This window comes from Diabrotica virgifera, chromosome 3 (genome assembly GCF_917563875.1).
Source record: "Diabrotica virgifera virgifera chromosome 3, PGI_DIABVI_V3a".
Taxonomy (NCBI): Eukaryota; Metazoa; Arthropoda; class Insecta; order Coleoptera; family Chrysomelidae; genus Diabrotica; species Diabrotica virgifera.
Genome location: NC_065445.1, coordinates 97,558,716 through 97,580,556, shown reverse-complemented (window position 1 = coordinate 97,580,556; position 21,841 = coordinate 97,558,716). Strand labels below are relative to the sequence as shown.

Genomic DNA, 21,841 nt, shown 5'->3' with positions numbered 1-21,841 from the left:
GTCGACATCCAAACAATACACTGTTTCAAAGCGTTTTATTAGGGAAATTGTAGAATATTTTGTTCAATTTTTTAAATGGAAGTTTTGTTTCGACATGCAGCGCCGGGGCCCCGTATAATTGATACAGCGCGGCGGTAGCTACGCCTTTGCTCAGCAGCCGACTTCTTTGCTCTGAAATTATTAATTGTCCTGGTTTTGAGAATAGTCGTCTTCTAATCATCTTCATATAACACAACATTCCTGCGTTGCGACGCCTACAGTAATATCGAATATCGTATCTAAACTTTTTAAAAATATGTCACCTTAGCACTTATATTTCTCCAAGAAATTAACGCACCACCCATCTTTATTTATACGTCCATGGCACCATACCATCTTAAAAACGGGGCATTTTTAATGTCTCAAATTTCCTAAACCTGTTGTTATTTAAATTTAAGTGATTTTTTTTAATATTTGGTCTTATTCTATTCTTTATAAATATCGCAGTAATAATACAGGGTGTCCCGGAAAATAGTGCGTTCCTTAAAGGTATGGATATAATACACAATTTAGAACAAAAAAGTCCTATACCATTTTTTTCTAAAGTTAACCGTTTCCAAAAAAAAGATTACATTGGTTTCCATATACCTGAATTTTAATCTTCAGAAAATTAAATAATCTGGCAACATGTTACGCACTGGTGAATAAGAACTCGTTTGTGTCTACAGTATTTAAAATAATCTAACCTAATACTTACTATTCTTGTTTACTATAATTTTTTTAAAAATGTAGTTGAAATATGGCATAATTTTAAACGAATTATACTTACATATTTTAAGATGAAAACACATATTTTAACTGAAACACGACTTTTGCGAACACATGAATTATTCATAGAGTAACATGCACTCATACGACGAGAAATTCCAGCAAAACATTTTGAAAGAATTTTAGTAGGTATTATGCCTCTCCATTTATTGATCTGCCATAAATAAACAACATAATATCATAATATTACTCATGAACACACGATTCAAAAACATTTTCGGCGTTGACACTAAACAGTATTCTTCCAAATTATCTGTTTACTAAACATGGGACTATTAACGTTTAGATTTTTGTACTTCGCAGAGTTGCCAGATTTGAATTTGCGTTCCAAAATGTTTTATAGTTTTTTGGTCAAACGGTTGAATTTAGAAAAAAATTTTATAAGAGTTTTTTGTTCTACATGGTGCCTTCTACCTATACCTTTAAGGAACGCACTATTTTCCGGGACACCCTGTATATATTGTTGGTAGACAGGTCAATTATTGTCAGTGTATACCGGGTGTACCAATCAAACTGTGTTTTTTCTTACTTTATAAATGCTTTGTTTACCAAATAGGGAGGGGTTGAAATTTTTCTTACAAACTGACGATTTATTTATTGCTCTAAAATCGGTTGAGATATGCAAATGAAATTTTGTGGGTTTTAAGAGGTAGTTTTAACTTTAGTTAGTTAGAACATAGACAGCGATCGTGGGTTCAAACCCCACCCGGTGTCAGTTGTTTAGATATTTATTAATTTGGCTAGTCTTTACTATGGCTATGATATTTTGGCTAGTCTTTACTATGGCTATGATATTCAAGCTTAAAATGTACCTCTCTGTTACTTTGTTCTAAGATATGCAATAGGCTAATGGGCAACTGCGAGACTTGCAAGACTCTTGCTGCAAGATCAAGACCAAGACCAAGACCGGGAGCGCAAGACCAAGACCAAGACTGTCTAAGTCTCGTCTTGGTCTTGCATTTGGGCAACACTAGTATCAACGCTTTGAAGTATTTTATTTGTCTTATCGAAACGCTCTAATATTAGGTACTTTCCAGAAAACCGTCATAATGGCACATTCGAATCGGTTTAAGCCACCTTTTATTCCAGTTGCTTCCGCGCGAACCGTTGGTTTTTCAGAGATCGATCGCTCAATTATTGTCAAAGCATTTAAATATTCGCTCCAGCTCTGGCATAAACTCACTACATCATCATGGCGCGCAGATCACCTTGTTCCATTGATCGGTTTTGGAACTTTTTAAACAATAAACTTTAAAAACTGCGCCAGTTTTTAAATTGAAAAGTAAAATTTCCCAACGGCCGGTAGCTGCTGAGAAATAGTCATTTGTATTACAAGACCGGAAAGTGGTGTTTTTCAGGTCGAGCCAAGCAGATTCCTGGGCGAGTCGCAGGCGAGCCCTGGAAGCTTGGTGCGACCTGAAAAACACTAATTTTCGGTCACATGACGTACATTATTTTGTTGTCCGACAGTTGGATGCAAATTTAATTCTTTATTTTATTTTATTTTATATAATAAAATGATTTTTAAATGCGTCGTATGGCTTCTCGTAACGGAGTTTTGATTTTTCTGGCAACTTATCGTAAGCCGCTTTCTTTGCTGCTTCCAAAATTTCCTCTGGAATTTCATTTTCTGTGTCGGGCAATTCAAAATCTGAATCCATAATTTTAAATTTGCGAACTCACCAAACAAGTTTAACAACCAACAAATTAAAAATCAACTGATTTATCTTACGACGGAACGTCCGTAGAACAATAGACGACGCACATCCCCGTTGTCGCCCGTTCCGTTGTATGATAAACTAGCCAATGCTTTTCATTTCAGACGATTCTTCAACGTACCCAGTAAGACAGCCGTGTCGTCCACGTCCCCGTTCTAACCTAAATCCGCCCTTAAAATCAGCCTTAAAACGTCTACTGCTATCCGATCTATCTACATCACACAGACTTTAGTTTTTAATAGTCCAATCAACAACCATTTTCTTGTGGAATTTTGAGAATGAAGGTCAATTTCGTTGAAAATTTGGATTTAGGTAGTATTTATAAACTTTCTCAAAATCTGCCTTCCGAAGCGGGCTTTTGCCATTTTGCCCTGTTGGTGAAAACAACCCCATCTAGGAGATGAAAACTTTTTCGATCAAAATAACTACGGAAGTCGATAGATTGACCAATTTTGAGTAAATTTTGTTCTATAATTTTTTTTTGGAAAGTTGGTATTTTCCAAGTTATTAGCGATTGAGTCTATGCATTTTTCATTGAAAAAACTTACGTTTTATAACCGTTTTTCATAAATAACTTAAAAAAATTTAATTTTATAGTAAAAATCAAAAAGAACAAAATTGTAGCTTATTAAAAAAACAAAGAGATTCGCGTCGGAAATACCTATGTAAACACAATAACCACTGAGTTATTGCTCTTTAAAGGGTGGTTATTTTCGAAGGAGCTCGAAATGGAGAATTTTCAATCTCAAATAACTCGAATATGGTGACATTCTTTGGGAAAACTTAGAGGATATCTTTTAAAGTTCATAAAAAAACCTTTGAAATGAGCTCTGACAAAAAGATTTTTGCATAAGAACTACGACTTATGACGAAAATAGGGTCGCTCTCTGCTTTTTTTTTTAATTTAACAATAATTAAACCTTCGTAATTATCTACAATCTTAATAGAAATGAATAATTTCCTACTAGAAATTAACTTTATTTAGGTATAATTGATACGATCCAAGTGATTTGACCGGTTTGGAATGCTTAGCTTAGAAAAAATAGTTGATTAAATCGAAAATGACATTTTTATAATTAAAAAAAAGTGCATTTTTCTTAAATATACCTAAAATTATTCATGATATAAAAAAAAATAAAAATTTTTAGTAAAAAAAATCCTTTAATTAATATTTGAAACATTTTTTTATAGTATTAATACTTTTAGATTTATTTAAGAAAAATGCACTTTTTTAATTATAAAAATGTCATTTTCGGCTTAAGGCCATCGCATCGGTACATAATTCGCAAATATTTTACGGCTATTCCTACTTTGTCTGTCTTCACACGGCAAATTACGTGTAGTGAAATTCACACTGGTATGGATATGTAAACATTAGGTTTGTTCTAGCATCAGTTTCAAACGGTTTCAAACCATCAGCGAATAGCGGACCAGCGCGAGTAGAGGGGATAGCACTGGTGACTGCATTATGTTCTCTCACTGACCAACTATTTGCTGACGGTTTCTGACTAGTTTGACTGTTTGCTAGAACAAACCTATTATTAGAATGGAATGTCATTCTACTTGACAATGTCATCATTAACTTTAAGGAGATGGCTTTTGAATGTTCTTGGATAACTGTTATTTGTATAATTGCAAATTATTAATTCAGTTAATAAATGTGATAATTTTTTCACAAACTATGTATTCAGTGATTGTAATATGCACAACAAAAACTAATACTCAATCGAAAAAAGAGGAAAAGTGTTAAAGTGATTTTTTAATAATATATTGTTACTATGGAACGCTTACAATAATTTTGAACATCTTTAACAAAAAGAATACTTGGATCACACAATATATCCTGATGTATTCTCTGCTTGGATCTTCCATAAATAATAAACAATAAATAACTTCTTATTAAATTCACGTCCTAAATCAATTATTTATCAAATACACTATCAATATTATTTAATCAACAACTCAAAATAGTCCCGATGCCATGTCAAATATTTAAAACTGTCACTGTCTTGTCATCATATTCTATTTGACTCAGTGCGTTGTATGACAAAGATAGCGAATGTTCGATTTGGAGTTCGATTTGGATTTCGAATCCTGAAAAAACAAATAAATATTTTTTAAAAATTTAAACGCAGAATGAAAGACCGAAATATTATCGAGGGCCGAAAGTCCCTTAGAATAAATAAAAAGTTTCTTTTGAATGAGACATTTGAAATTAAAAATCACACTACATTTTCTCTTAGTTTTTCACCCCTGTAGTTTATTAAAATAAACATAGAAGTTTTCAGGGACTTTCGGCCCTCGGTAAGAACGTAATCTTTCATTTTGCGTTTAAATTTTTCAAAAATACTTCTTAGTTTTCTCAGGATTCGAAAAAAATGAATCCCCATTTGAATATCATTGCAGCCGAAAATACGTACCCATCCCCTTAATGAACAATTTTTTTTTCTAAACTAAGTATTCCAAACCTGTTATTTCACCTGTCTCGTATCACATATACCTAGTCACTACCTAGTTACAGTGCAGTCACTGAAGGTGGTTATGATCTATTACCTCCGATTTCGTTGAACTGCCATCGATTTTTATGAGAATTGGTGAGTCGTTAGAGGATACCTCATGGAACAAAGGTGACATTGTGTCAACTTGCGCTTTTTGAATTTTAGGGGTGAAGAGCATTTTTTTAAGGTACTAGTACGCTTTAGAAGACCAAAAATAAGCATTTTTTAGAGAATTTTTTTCTCAGAACCATTATTAAAAATTAACATTAAACTTTTTACCTATTAATATCTAACTCTTAAAGAGTAAAAAAATATATCTTTTTTTTATTTATGCATGTACAATGATATTGTAGAGGGCGCCAAATTCGAGTCCTCGAAAAAAGATGGCGGACAGTTAATCTCAGGATTTCGATCTCTGAAACAAAAAAATCGTACGGCATTTGAAAAAGGAAGGTTTCTTACGTGACAATTTACCACAATTTGGCCAAAAAATAAAAAATAATATTTTTAACCATGAAAAACTAAAGAAAAAAGGGCGATTTTTTCACAAAAATTTTTCAAATTTCCGTAAAAATTTTTTTTTTTGTGGAATTTTCACTAACGGTGGTAAATTGTCACCTAAGAAACCTTCCTTTTTCAAATGTCGTACGAGTTTTTTGTTTCAGTGGTCCCAATCATGAGGTTAACTGTCCGCTATCGGAACTACTTTTTTTCGAAGCCTCGAGTTAGGCGCCTTCTACAATATTAGTTCTTCTTCTTAAAGTTCCATCTCCTAGCAGAGGTTGGATATCATAATGGCTATGGTCACTTTGTTGGCTGCTGCTGCTCTGAACAGTTGTAATGAACTACAGTTAAACCATTCTCTAAGGTTCCTCAGCCAGGAGATGCGTCTTCTTCCTATGCTTCTTCTTCCTTACCTAACTCTCAGCAGCTCATATTTCTCTCCTGTGGTAATGTGACCCAAATATTCTAGTTTTCTTGTTTTTATACTGTTCAAAATTTCTAACTCCCTATTTAAACGTCGTAGCACTTCAACATTGGTAATCCTTTGAACCCACTGAATTTTCAACATTGTTCTGTAACACCACATTTCGAACGCTTCTATTTTTCTTATGTGTTGCCTTTTCAATGTCCAAGCTTCCATTCCAGCACAATATTAGTGTACGTGCATAAATGAAAAATATATATTTTTTGTACTCTCTCAGAGTTACATATTAATATGTAAAAAGTTTTAAGTTCATGTTTAATAAGGTTCTGAGAAAAAAATTCTTAAAAAAGTGCTTATTTTTGGCCTTCTAAAGTGTACTAGTACAACAATTTTTTATATTTCTAAAAGTGCAGTCACTGAAGAATTGTACCTCCGATTTCATTGAACCTCCATCGATCAGGGCCTATTTTACTACTAGGCCCGTGAGGCACCTGCCTCGGGCCCACATTTTAGTGGGGCCCGGAAAGTTTACCAAAAATAATTTTGTTGCAATAACATAAATTTTTAAAATTCTTTCATTTTACGAACAGAAAATAATAAATGATAAAACTACGGTTGATTTTCAAGCGACTTTACCTCCGTCATCTCCTATAGAAGACGACAATGTCAATAACTCTTTCCTAGCGGTGTAAGGGATTGGACAAAACATTAAAATCTGAAATTTCAAAAATATTTTATAAATAATCTAGCGAATCAGTATATTGATAAAATTAATGAGTGTGTTACGCAACTGGATAATAATAAAAGCAGACATTTGCAACGTGCGATTTAAATGAGCGATCTTCTGAACATATTTCATCAATTGGTACGTTAGTCAAGAGAAGTAATATAGCAGGACAAATTGTAACATTAATGGAAAAAAGATATTTAGAAGAAAAGGAACATTGGAGAAACGTTCTTCAACGGATAATAGTAGCCATTAAATTTTTGTCCAAGAACGGTCTGTCCTTTTATGGTTCAACAACCAAATTAGGTATTTACATAAATAAATTACAGACAGTGTGTCGCATTTAAGATAAAAACAGCCCTATATTTTGGCTATCAAAATGAGTACAGATTTGAAGTTTTACACAGTCATACATTTTGAATGTTCACATATTTTGAGACACCCATCTGAAATTTAAATTTTAAACGCAGCCTACTGTGACTCCACAAACAGTCTAAATTTTTGATATTTTGCTTCGCATTAGAGATACCGGAAAGTTATTTGAAAAAGATGTTCCAAATATTATTCTAACCCCGCATACCAAATTTCATGACACAATTCGCACTTTTAGTGTTTTCATTATTTTGTAGTCAGGATCCTAAAAGTTAAAATTGGCTGGCCCAAGATGCATCTCGGGATAAACGAATTGTTGAAAAAAACTAAAAGGTGCGACTTTTGTCATGCAATTTGGTATGTGGTGTTAGAATAAGATTTGGAAGTACTTTTTCAAATAATTTTTTCCGATATGTCTAACGCGAAGCAAAATATAGAAAATTTATCCTGTTTGTGGATTCGCAGTAGGCCGCGATTAAAATTTAAATATTGGTTGAGTAGCTTAAAAAATGTCAACCTTCAACCTGTATAACTGTTCAAAACTTGAAATTCTGTATTTATTTTGATAGCCGAAATATGGAGCTGTCTTTCTGTCTGAAATATAGAAATTCATCTTAAATGTGACACACTGTATTTAAACAATGTTTAATTGTTTAAATAATAATTTTGTATATTGTTAATAAAAATTTAAATTTCTGGCGCAACTATATTTCTATTAAATAATTAATTCATTTTAAAAAGTTATTTTTATTAGATATTATTAAATTATATTTAGGGGCCCGAAAATTGTGTAGTGCCTCGGGTCTGATTTTAAGTAAAATAGGCTCTGCCATCGATTTTCAAGAAACACAAGTTATATGGTGCTAACTTGCGCCTTTTGTATTTTAAGGGTAAAATCCACCCTATTTTTTATTATTTTTTATATTTCTGAAAGTGCAGCGCTGAAGAGTTTCACCTCCGATTTTGTTGAGTTGAACCTCCATCGATTTTCATTAAAATTTGGTCTGCTTAGACGATACCTGAAGAAATAAAAGTTATATGGTACCAACTTGCGCTTTTTGCATTTGATGGGTGAAATCCAACCTCTTTTTTAAATTTTTTAATGGTAAAAATGCAGATTTCAACGTTCTGGCGGAAGTAATCTCGATTAATTGAATAAAATACATGTTTTTTAACATTTATAATATGCATGGTTTATGATACTAATTAATTTTTAAGCCCTTTTAGCAATCGATGTAATCAAAAACCACGAAAAACTATTTTTGATTGAATATTTTCGCGGTCAAATTAATAAAATTTCACGTAATATATTGTTGTTGCAACTAATGTTTGGCAAAAATCCACAATAACTCACAAATAAAATCAGTTAGATATGTGGAATACTTGGAATACAGGATGTTAATATTTCTATGAAATTAGCAAATACAAAACGTTATCTTTTAAACTACTTCGTATACCATTGCAAAACCTTACATTTTAAGAAAGAAAATATCGAGGAGAATCCAAAAATGTAAAAATATACAGGGTGTTCCATTAAAAAAAAAGATAAGTTTATTTAAACTTTTCAATACGGGTGGCCCTGTATATTTGGAAATATTTTTTGTTTCAACAAAAAACAAACAAAAAAGTTTGTTTTTAAACAAAAAAGTTTGATCCTATCTATGCGGCAATCTCATCTAAATAAACGTCCGTTGTTAACATCTAAATCCGTTGTTAACATATACAAACCTCCCGCCACTACATGGAACCCAGAAGTGCTAGAGACTCATTCACACCCTGCTATATACATCGACGACTTCAACAGCCACCACGAAATGTGGAAGTACACCACGAATGATGAAAATGGGGAGGCACTAGTAGAATGGTCCGAAGAGCAAAACACATATCTAGTTTTTGATGCCAAAGACAGATGAATATTTAAATCAGCTGCATGGAGAAGAGAAAATATCCCAGACCTATGTTTTGTCTCAAAATGTACCAATGACAGACCACTAGCAACTGCGACAAGTGTCCTTGCAGACTTCCCACGTACTCAACATCGTCCTGTGCTTATCACCATCGGAATATCAACCTCAATAATTAGATCATATCCTCGACCCAGGTAAAATCTTAAAAAAACCAAACTGGAAGAAGTTCTCTGAACAAATAGACCGGACTCTGACCTGGGTCCCTCCAATCAGCAAACATTACGAGATATTTGTGGGTGCAGTAATAAGCGCTGCCAAGGAAACCATGCCCAGGGGGTATCGCAAAGAATATATGCCCGGATGGACTGAAATATGTGAAAAATTATACGCGCAGTTTCTCGAAAGTGGTGACCGAGAAATATCCGACGAGCTTTTACACAACATCGATACAGCTAGACGTCAAAAATGGATAAAGACTGTCGAAAACTTTGACTTCAAAAAATCAAGCCGGCAGGCTGGTCCCTGTTGCTGAAAATTGGAGGAGCTAATCAGCTGGAATCCAGAGAGTCTAAAATGCCTCCTAACAAGGTTTCCTCCCATCTAGTATCTCTATCCAGAGCTCCTCGAGATCGAACACATACTACCAACGTGAAAAGAGACTTAAGGGCATTAAAATAAACGAACCCAACAGACTCCGAATATTCAGCAAGAATTCTTATTTGTGAAATCACACATGCGCTGAAAGAAATGAAATCAGGTAAAGCACCTGGGTTTGATGGTATCCATCCTGAGTTCTTGATACACAGTGGTGCATACACGAAACAGTGGCCTGCAATGTTCATTAATGATATACTTCAGTCAGGCAACATTTCTTTCTCACTTAAGCGAACAAAAATAATTGCAATTCCGAAACCAGGCAAATCAAACGATACGCCAGAAAACTACCGGCCCATAGCTCTACTCAGCATGGTATATAAACTATTAGAGAAGCTTCTCCTCAACAGAATTAGTCACAGAATACTAGAAAATGTCCTCACTGAACAAGCTGCCTTTCGCCCTCATCGAAGCTGTACGGACCAAGTGCTGTCATTAACAACTTTTATAGAATCTAATTTTCAAAAGAAACAAAAGACAGCAACAGTATTCATAGATCTAACAGCAGTATAAGATACTGTTTGGAGACAGGGAGTAATATATAAACTGGTCCGTATTATCCCCTCCAACAAGATAATTAACCTCATTGACAACATGCTGACAAACAGAATCTTCCAGGTAATAAGGGGATAGGAGATGAGTAGACAGATGAAACTTAACAATGGCCTTCCACAGGGTTCTGTCCTTGCCCCTATACTTTTTATCCACTATATTGCTAACATGCCAGAAACAGAATCTCGGAAGTTTGGATATGCTGATGACTGGACCCCTGAAACAAGCCACCAATCTTTAGAAACTACAGAAATCACTCTCACGAACGACCTATCCATCTTCAGTGAATACCTTAAGAAATGGATACTACAATCAAGTACTACAAAACTGATGTATCAGCTTTTCATCACAACAACAGGCTGGCAAATAGAGAATTGCGAGTGTATTTTAATAACAAACTATTGAAATACAATAAATACCCGAAATACCTTGGGGTTACTCTAGACAGAACGCTCACATTCAGAGAATACCTGACGAAAACAGCAGCAAAATTGAAAACACGCAACAATATAATACAGAAACTCTGCGGCACTACATAGGGGGCCACAGCATCAACTTTAATATCCTCTGCTCTTGGCCTGATATATCCGGTGGCAGAATACTGTGCACCAGTGTGGCTAAATAGCATGCATACCCACCTGGTCGACACTCAACTAAACCGTGCTATGCGTATGATAACAGGCACAATTAAGCCCACCGCTACAATGTGGCTACCTACCCTTAGTAATATACAGGGCCGGCGATAACGGGCCTGCAAGGGATGCCCCCTGTTTGGGGGGCGCCAAAATGAGCTTTTTTTCTGCTGGTGTTATGTAAAATACTAAAATAGAAAAAATCATTTTTTAAATGTGGTTTAAATTCGTCATAATACCCTAACCTGTGTTTGTTAGTTTTGCATATCACATTATAATAATATACAAAAATATGCAATGCGGCATAGAATTCTTACCATGTAGGTAGTAATGTAATTTATTGCTCAAAGATATCATATTTCAACCAAACAACTTTGCTTTTCAAATTTCTTGCAAGTTTTGTATCGCAGTTATGAGAGGAAATGAATGATTTCTAGTAAAATAAACAAGATTATGATACTGTTTTCTGGCCGCCTGTGCGTGTCTAATTATTTAAGTATTATGTATAATCATAAAATCTAATCTAAATATCATTCAATTAATATAAAATTATATTTGTTAAGTACTACTCAATACTGTTATTTATTTACGGTTAAGTTATTATTTTTAATTAGTTCAATAAAAATGGATTAAAAAAAATTTTCTGGGGAACAAATCGAAAAATAAAAGCCGAAAAAGAAGAAATGACACAAAAAACAATATTAGTTCTCTTAGCCAATTTCTTAAAAAAGGTAAAGTTGTTTTGTCAGATGAGGGGTCCAATAAAACTGTAACCGAACTTTACTTACCGGGGACATTTGCGGATAGCGGGACACCGACTTAAGTCGGTGCCTCGCTGCCCGGAACACACATTTTTAGGACACAAGTCCAAAATCAAGTCAAATAGCTCTTCTAGCTACCCCTAAAATCAGGTGGTTTAACCACGTAAAGTAATACAGAGGATGTGTTCCATTACCCAGTGCATCCAAGGTAACGTTCAGTACAAAGCCTCCTAAGGGTAAAAAAAAACATGCCGAAGATAAATGGATGATCGCGGTGTAGGTCGCGATCGCGTTCGCTGCATCGATATCAAAACAAACCTTCATTTTCTTATGAGATCGCACATACCAAGGATGTGTCACCCGTTCACCCTGGCGACCTTGCATCGAGGTTTACATCGATGACGGGCAGAACATACCGAAGATACTTTCCGTATCCTGTTTTGACATCGACATCGCTGTAAACCGCAATGCAAGGTCGCGAGGGTGAACGGGTGACACATCCTTGGTATGTGCGATCTCATAAGAAAATAAAGGTTTGTTTTGATATCCATGTAGCGACCGCGATCGCGACCTACACCCAGAGATATGTCAAGAATAGATCTGGCTAGGGATATGCTAAACAATGTATCGGGGTGTAACGTCGATATCAAGTACGGGGTGTAACGTCGATATCAAGTACGGTGGTCTAGCTATCTTTGTCTGTCGTGCGAGTGTGAGCGTATCTACCAAGAGGTGGGAGTAATGGAACGACAGTTACACAGAGGCGGCAGCCATCATATGCTAGAGAGAGAAAGGTAATCGCCAGTAGAGAGAGATAGATAGACCACCGACCCGAACTGCTCCGCGTTACGCTATTTTTTTGAGTTGGCCAAATCTATGTGTATAAGATCTTTGCCTACACCGCGCTCATCCATGTATCTTCGGCATGCTTTTACCCTTATTCGTTATGTACTGCGATAGGGAGGGGTGCTGGTACAGCTTGGGGGGTCAGATAGATACGGGGTCAGGTTACGCAGTGTGACCGGTTTGATCTTCGGACATGTGGGTCTCACTGTTCCATTTGAACACACATAATGTTCCCGAGGCTGGGGTTGTACGAGTATCTGTGTGTATGTGTGTGGGTGGGGGGCGCCTGTGCTAGTTTTGCAGGCGGGCACCTTATATCCTAGCGCCGGCACTGGTAATATAGCACCATCCAACCAACGCCGCTAACATGCATTAGTTAAAGAATATAACAAATTAATGGGCAGTCGCCAACTTCTAGTACACATCCTCGATATTCTTGGAAACCGTCTCCGATCCAGGTTACTCCCTTTAAAATCTGCTCAAGCGCTGCAGCAATCCAACTTTGACTTAAATGCCCGATGGAGAGAAGATTGGGAAAGTAAGACAGATCCGCATTACCACAGTCTTTCGGACATCATAGAAAAACCTGGCGAATTTGAACGTCTCCGTAAGATTTGGGCAGCACTTAATCGAATTAGAACAAATTGTGGAAGATACTCCGACTCCCTCTACAGATGGGGTAAACTTCCCTCGCCTTCTTGTGACTACGGCGCTGCAACACAGACGATCAGACTTCAGACACATAATTCAGGACTGCCCACGCAGAGCATACACAGGCGACCCTATAGACTTTGTAGTGGCAACCGAAGGGTCAATCGAATATATAAAAAACTAGACATCTGTTTATGATGCATTGTATAATACATAAATCTAATTAATTACCTATTATGTGATCTACGCCATACGCTAAATAAGAATCAATCTAAATAAAAATTTTTTTCGTCTCTTACTACAAATGAGTAATTGGACTTCTCCGCATCCTTTATACATACAAAATCTCTGCTACAAAATTTTTTCCAAAAAAATGTTATTGGTTTTTTTTAGAATAACTCCGTTAATTTTTAAGATATGAGGTTTATCCTACAACCACTTCAAAGATAATTTCAAGGGCTATAACACCGTATTTAACATAATCTTCTAAATTCATTATTTTTTAAAAGACAATAGGTTAAAGGGCCGGTTACATGGTACTCACAGTAAAATTTAGGCTTTAAACGTTTGTATCTCGGTGATTTTTTATCATACAAAAATTAAAAACTAAGTAAAAGCTTTAACAAACGAAAAACTAAAATTTAGTTGTGTATCATTTCTTACGTATATCGAGTATTTTTGGAGTTATTATCAAAAGAAAATGAAATTTACGAAGATTTGAAAAATTCTGATTTTTGTAAATCATATTTTTTTCACAACTATGCATTATACACCAGTAAAAAATTTTGAGGTCATGACACATGTTAAAATAAAGAAAGTTTTATAGGGATTACTATAAATTTTAATTTTTGTTGAAATGACATATGTTTTATTTTTCATTTATTCCTAAAAAGTTCGAAAGGGTCCTCTTATTTTCATCATAACTTGCTTAATTTTGATGCTATCGACTTCTTCTGTAGCTTTTTTGATAGGTATTGTTTAGGCATTAGGTATTACTTTATACTTTAGTATTCTTTAAAATAGGCTTAGTAGCTATATTTAATAAAATGCATCGTTGTCCTGTCTTTTAAGCTTGAATACTTAGATTTGAGTACTCGTCGAAAAAAATATACATTCAATTAGTTATAACTCACTGTGTGTATATACTCAAAGGTTTTTATAATAACTTGTTTATTTGATTTTTTTATTACCTTCAATTTTGGCAATGACAACTTTTCTGAAAAAACTTACTGTTTTTGAGTTATTTACGAAAAATCGTGTTAAAACATGCATTTTTTTCACGAAAAATCAAAATCTTTGATCTCTAATAATTCAAAAACTATTGATTTATTTGAATAACCTTTATAACAAATTTTACTTTAACCTTTATAACAAATTTTACTTAAAATTAGACCCTATATTGATTCCTGGAGGTATTTTTAATAAAATAATTTCCACCCCTGAAAAGGAGGGGGGTGCGTCCCCCTTCAGGGTAAAAGTGCAAAATCGGACTATGTCACTTTTGTTTCTTGAGGTATCTTCTAACTACTCACCAATTTTCATAAATATCGATGGAGGTTCAACGAAATCGGAGGTTAAAACTTTCAGTGACTGCACTAATAAAGTTATTGTCAAGTGGGAAGCTATTTATTTCTATTAGGATTGTAATGACGAAGGTTTAATAGGGAACTTGCACATTTTTTTTTTTGATTACATAATAATGTTCAGTTTTGTTTAAAAATGAGATTTCTAAAATTTCACGCTTCAAAAACTCATAATAACTTAGAAGTACAAATTTAAAATCTTTTGCAATATAAAATAGTTCAAACGACCCTTGACGTCACATAGTTCAACTTTCTGGTTATAATTATATTTATGGTTATACAGGGTGCGCCAAACCTCTGGTCTTCTTTGATTACGGCTAAACTATGAGATATACAAAAAAATGTTTATAACAAAACTAATGTGTATCAAAGAGGTCTATAATTTAAAATTATTTTCAATTATACAGGGTGAGTCAGAACGACGGTATGAACCAAAGTTGTATTTTTTTAAATAGAACACCCTGTATATTAAATCATTTTTGAATATATTATTTAAAAATATGAAAAATTTGTATAAGGTCTTATAGGCCTAAAGTTAATAATTTTCAAAATATTTACATTTTTATTGAGAAAAATGGTAATATTTATAGGGTTGTGGATTATGTTTCCAAGGAAATAAAAATTTAGTTGATAGGTCAAAGTTTTTAAAATATAGTGTTATTTTTAAATAATTTAATATTTTTTACTTTTAGCCATAAAATATACAGTGTGATCATTATTTGCAAATACAAAATTTTCTAATTTTTTTTAAATGGGACACCCTGTATATTAGTTTTGCGTTTGGTAGTAAATATTACAACCTTTCTTTTGGTATAAGGTTGTATGTACCTAGCATTTTTCGTTTTGTAGATATTTTAAAAAAACTATAGATTCTACGTTTTTGCGGATTTTTTATTTAAAAATTTTTTTGCAAAAAAAATAATTATAATCTGGTTTTAGAAACATACACTAAAATATAAAATATGAAAATAAAAACGTAATTAAAGATTAAAATAAATCGTACCGCAGCAACTTTCCTGTACCAAATTAATTGTTAGTTATATTGTATTTACGAGTGAGATCAGTTAATAACTTTTTAATTTACCTACATCTTGAGAACGTATAAAGTATTCTTTGAAACAAATGAACGTTATGGAAGTATATTAAGAAGTAAATAGTATCTATGTACCTACTCGTGTCACAAAAGCTGGTAATAATTTCTAATGGTTTCGCCCAAAACAAATGTCATATCCAAAAATTTTTCGGTTAAAAAATTAAAATTTAAAATATAAAAAATTGTTACAAAAATTTCAACTACAAAAGTATTACCAGTTTTTGTGACACCAGTAAATACTATTTATATTAATAAATAATTTGGATGATACATTTAACATTCATTTGTTTCAAAGCATACTTTATAATAATTTTTATATTCTCAAGATGTATGTATGTAAATTTAAAAGGTAAATTAAAAGTTTAACTAAATTCAATTTAACTAACAATTAATTTGGTACAGGAAAGTTGCTGTAGTAGAAAAATTACTACGGTTGATTTAAAATTTGGTTGTTTATTTAATTTAGTAACTAATTTATGCATTCATTAATATGGTAAAATATTTTTTGTAAAATAATTTAAAGTTATTAAATTCAATTGAGTTGTACTAGCATACGATTTATTTTAATCTTTAATTACGTTTTTATTTTCATATTTTATATTTTAGTGTATGTTTCTAAAACCAGATTATAATTATTTTTTTTGCAAAAAAAATTTAAATACAAAATCCGCAAACACGTAAAATCTCTAGTTTTTTTTTTTTAAATATCTACAAAACGAAACATGCTAGGTACATACAACCTTATACCAAAAGAAAGGTTGTAATGTTTACTACAAAACGCAAAACTAATATACAAAGTGTCCCATTTAAAAAAAATGAGAAAATTTTGTATTTGCAAATAGTGATCACACTGTATATTTTATGGCTAAAAGTAAAAAATATTAAATTATTTAAAAATAACACTATATTTTAAAAACTTTGACCTATCACCTAAATTTTTATTTCCTTGGAAACATAATCCATAACCCTATAAATATTACCATTTTTCTCAATAAAAATGTAAATATTTCGAAAATTATTAACTTTAGGCCTATAAGACCTTATACAAATTTTTCATATTTTTAAATAATATATTCAAAAATGATTTAATATACAGGGTGTTCCATTTAAAAAAATAAAACTTTGGTTCATACCGTCGTTCTGACTCACCCTGTATAATTGAAAATAATTTTAGATTATAGACCTCTTTGATACACATTAGTTTTGTTATAAACATTTTTTTGTATATCTCATAGTTTAGCCGTAATCAAAGAAGACCAGAGGTTTGGCGCACCCTGTATTTAGGTATATTCTTCTTCTAATTATTTAGTTTATTGGCATCCACCTACTTGGGTATTTGGCCAGCTCATCGTCACGGAATAAGGGAAAATATTTATATTTCGATGACATAATTTATCGTATGTCATTATAATAATATATATCAGTTTGTTGAGATTGGAGTTCGATACAGTTTTTGAAGAAAAAGAAAGAAGGTTTACTATGGAAAATAAAGGAAAACACTATAAGTGTTGTTTAGTGCCATTTTGTAAAAGTACAAGTTTTCTATGAATTTAAAATAAACTTACGTGCATAGAAATCGGCCCAATCAAAAATTTGGTCATTTTTGATGTCTCATATTTCCTAAACCTGTTGGCCGATTTAAGCGATTTTTTGAACATGTTATAGACTGATTCTTTAGCAATACCACTGTAATATTATTGTTGCTAAACAGGTAAATTTTCATTGTATACCGGGTGTACCAATCAAACTGTGTTTTTTCTCAAAGTTCGCATCACCCTGTGGAATATTCTAGCATTGGACCAAGATTTTGCGGTTACCCCCTTAATACCGGTCCTGGTAAACTAACAGTACTGTGTATATTTCCTTGTGATATATTTTGCTTAATTTATATCAAATCTAATAATAAAATATTTATCAAATCATGTTGCCATTCACCATTTATATTATTAGCATTTTTCTTATGACATTGAGTTATTATCGACAAATATATTTTGAAAATGGTGCTCGTTTTGGAAATCACTGATCTCATTTTGGCATACCTAAACAAAATAATAGATAACTAAAAATTAAACAATATTCTAAATGAGCTTAACTAACAGTGGGTAGGAGTCTATCGGCTGTGAGGTTATTAAGCATAATAGGAAATATCCAAAACCATATCCCAAGATAAAGTAAAACCTCATAAATAGGCAAACGAAGAGAAGTTATCTAAATAGTCGAAACACGAATGAGTAGCAATATTCAAGGTGGGCCATACTTAAAAGTATTTATTTATCATACGGTTTAACACAGTATAAAAAATAGGAAACTTAATTTAAATTTAGAATTGATTTAGATAACACATATACTCTGGGTTAATTAGCAAAATACAAGGAAAAGTTATTTACCAGCAATTTTATTGCTGGGATCGAATTTTATGATTGTATATTTGGTATGAAAAGTCCGCAGTTAGTGTGCTACTTTTTTTATAAACAAAATGGCGCCCGAAAATCTTGTTTTTTTCAATTTTTGCTCTATAACTCCAAAGATTTTAACTTTATACCAAAAACACCCAAATAAAAATTAACCGTAATTAAATTCTGCATAGAGACGTGTTTTCCCGATTTATTTCGACCAAAATTTTACCCGGAAAATGAAGGTTTTTCCAACAAAATCATTAATTTTCAACTAAAATTATAGATAAGTAATTGTTTATTAATAATTAAATAACTTATTAATGTAAAAGCTCTTTTTGTATAGATTATAATTACAGAAGCCGATGGAAATTAAATGAACAGTTTAGCAACAATTGAATTGTTAATTAAAAATTTACGGTCGCTACAATAACCACAATAATTATGATACTTACATAAGAATAATTATGATTTTTATATAAAAAGACACTGTACCTGTCTAATGTACTTTACAGAATTGAAATTGAACTATTTAAGCGGCCCCAGGAATATTCTAAAATTATAAACAATTTTTTGGATTATAAACAAATAGAATATCTCGGGAAATATTAAATTAAATTAAATCATGAAAACGGTACTGGCAAAAAAACGGTAAAACGCTTCTTTTAAAAGAAAAAACGTTAAATTGTGATAAGTGGTTCCTGAGATACAACCGGTCAAAGTTGACCGGCATTTACGGCAAAGATATAAACAATAGGATCATAATTTTTGAACCATCACCCTTTTGTTTCAGTCCTCTTTCTCCACACCAATTTTCATATCTTTAAAATACTTATAACATATATTATTATAATAAAAACTATCGATATTACGAGTGAAAATTGCCAAAAGTAGCAAAATTCTAATCAAAAATTAGGTTGTAGAAAATGTTTGTAATCTCAAAGTTCAAAATCGGTATTATACGTTAAAAAAATGCATTTTCTCGGCTTTCCATGGAGCCATTTTCTTCATTCTTTTTTTTGTTCCCAAGTATCTCGAGTAGGGCCATCTAACCAACGCATTATTAAATGTCAAACTTGCTTTTATTTTGTTATAATACTCGTAGATTCATTTATTTACAAGAAAAGAAAACTACATATTTTTTTCACTTGTAGACTTTTTTTAGATAAACTTACTACAAGTGTACCTTTTTACGATAAAAACACAAATATTCTCATTTGAAAGCTGTATAATTATTTAAACAATCTTTATTTAAACAAATTAAAAATTTTGGTTATAATAAATAAATTAATTTGCGTTAGTTAGATGGCTCTACTCGAGATACTTGGGAACAAAAAAAGAATGAAGAAAATTGCTCCATGGAAAGTCGAGAAAATGCATTTTTTTAACGTAGGTATACCGATTATGAATTTGGAGATTACATTTTCTCCAACTTATTTTTTGATTGGAATTTTGCTATTTTTGGCAATTTTCACTCGTAATATCGATAGTTTTCATTATAATATTATATGCTAAGAGTATTTTAAAGATATAAACTTGATATGGAGAAAGAGGACTGAAACAAAAAGGTGATGGTTCAAAAATTATAATCCTATTGTTTATATCTTTGCCGTAAATGCCGGTCAATTTTGACCGATTGTATCTCAAGAATCACTCATCATAATTTAACGTTTTTTATTTTAAAAAAAGCGTCCTGCCGTTTTTTGCCAGTATCGTTTTCATGATTTAATTTAATTTATTATTTCCCAAGATATTGTATTTGTTTATAATCCAAAAATTTGTTTATAATTTTAAAATATTCCTGAGGCCACTTAAATAGTCCAATTTCATTTCTGTAAAGTACTTTAGATAGGTACGCTGTCTTTTTATATAAAAATCATAGTTATTCTTATATATCATAACTATTGTGGTTATTATATCGACCGTAAATTTTTAATTAAAAATTCAATTGTTGCTAAACTCTTCATTCAATTTCCTTAGGTTTCTGGAATTATAATCTATGCGAAAAGAGCTTTTATATTACCAAGTTATTTAGTTATTGATAAACAATTACTTATCTAAAATTTTAGTCGAAAATTAAAGATTTTGTTGGAAAAACCCGCATTTTCCGGGGAAAATTTTCGTCGAAGTAAATCGGGAAGAACACGTCTCTATGCAGAATTTAATTACAGTGAATTCTTATTTGGGTGTTTTTGGTGTAAAGTTAAAATCTTATTATATTTTGAGCGTAACTTACTTTTGATGTTAGAAATTAAAAAAAAAACAAATATCAAGCTTTTTTCAACATTTTAAAAAAATTGTAATGAGTTTTCCCCAAAAGTTCTTAATATTTTGGTTATTTCACGTTAAATATTCGATTTGGAATTTGCCGAATAAGAAACTAATTTTTATTAGCTACAACTATACATACACTGTTTTCTTCACTTTTTTATAAGCTATATTTTTGCTAAGAAAATTTTTTTTGATAAAATATTTACTTTTTGAGTTATTTATGAAAAACCGTCTAAAACGTAGGCTTTAGTTGCAAAATAAACATATTCACTCACAAATAACTCGAAAAGTATTGACTTAGTGAAAAAACTCCATAGAACAAAAGTTACTTAGAATTGGTCAGTTTTTTTCACCTTGAGAAGGGGTGAAACTCACCCCCAGGGCAAAAACGCACATCAGCACAATATCACTGTTTTTTCTTTGATATGTTACCTATGTCTATGACAAATTTTCTTGTCAATCCAAGCGGTTGTTTAAAATTGGGGATTTTGCAATATTTTACCGTGAGTGAATGGACTATTTTCTAAACTCACCTGTTGAGTGGACTCTAAGATATCCCAAGAGCAGCTCCGCACCGCCAATTCTCCGGCATTAGTAGGAGGCCAGCATAGACGCCCATCATAGGCTCGTGGGCACATGCCATCCTTAGTCAAATTTTTCTGGTGTGTTCTATAGCATTTTTTGCTCAAGTAAAGTAAGACATCAGTACTGTTCATGTTGAGTATTGCTCAGAAGCAGCTCGACGATATAAAGTGACGGTGTGTTAAGAAAATTGAAAGAACGTAAGTTAATATTGGGCGTGATTTAATAATGTATTAATGTGTTTATTCGTGCCGTGACAGAGATGAATTGAATTCAATCATGTAAACAGCCTGTCTCTTATCAATATTTTACCACTCGTCTTAAATTACAATAATATTTCATTATTTTTAAGAAGAATATACAATAACATTACACAAGCCAACAAAAAAAGATTTATAAAACTATTCTTACAAGTTTATGTGAATCCTATGTATTTTTTGGCGCTAAAAAAGAATGTGAAATTAGATTTTACGTATCACCCACAGTTTTCCCACAATATTACATCTGGTTTATTCTACATTATAATAATTTGAAAAAAACAAAATACCGAAATACATTAAAATGGTACATTATTAGAATAATACATTTTATCTAATTCTTATCTTGTAATAGTCTAGGTCTGTACAATCATTTAAGGAGTCCATGCTTTTGTATTTCCTTTCTCTTTTTTCTGTAAAACTTCTCAATTCGTTTTTCCTCCTATGCGAGGCACTCTGTTGTTTCCGATGAAGTGACCAGCAGTAATCACCCATCATGTTGGTATTCCAACATCTATAGTATCGTTTCTCCATCACCTTGATATCCTGGTGGAATTGTTCGCCTTGTTCTTCACTGACATCAACCAGATTTTCAGGGAAAAAGTCAAG

The 21,841-nt window shown here is 32.4% G+C and overlaps 1 protein-coding gene across 2 annotated transcripts in view; it reads right to left on the bottom strand.

Annotated features, from left to right (window-relative positions):
* LOC126881974 (parathyroid hormone/parathyroid hormone-related peptide receptor-like) overlaps window positions 1–21,244 on the bottom strand; it is a 65,632-nt gene extending 44,388 nt beyond the window's left edge. Inside the window, exon 1 of one of the 2 annotated variants that reach the window (XM_050646721.1) lies at window positions 20,927–21,244. In XM_050646721.1, the coding sequence (XP_050502678.1) occupies window positions 20,927–21,109 (183 nt within the window). In that variant the 5' untranslated portion in view covers window positions 21,110–21,244. Of the gene's footprint in view, window positions 1–17,294; window positions 17,550–20,926 lie in introns of those variants that run through there. The other variant, XM_050646722.1, reaches the window with a different exon arrangement.
* Between the last annotated feature and the right edge of the window lie 597 nt (window positions 21,245–21,841).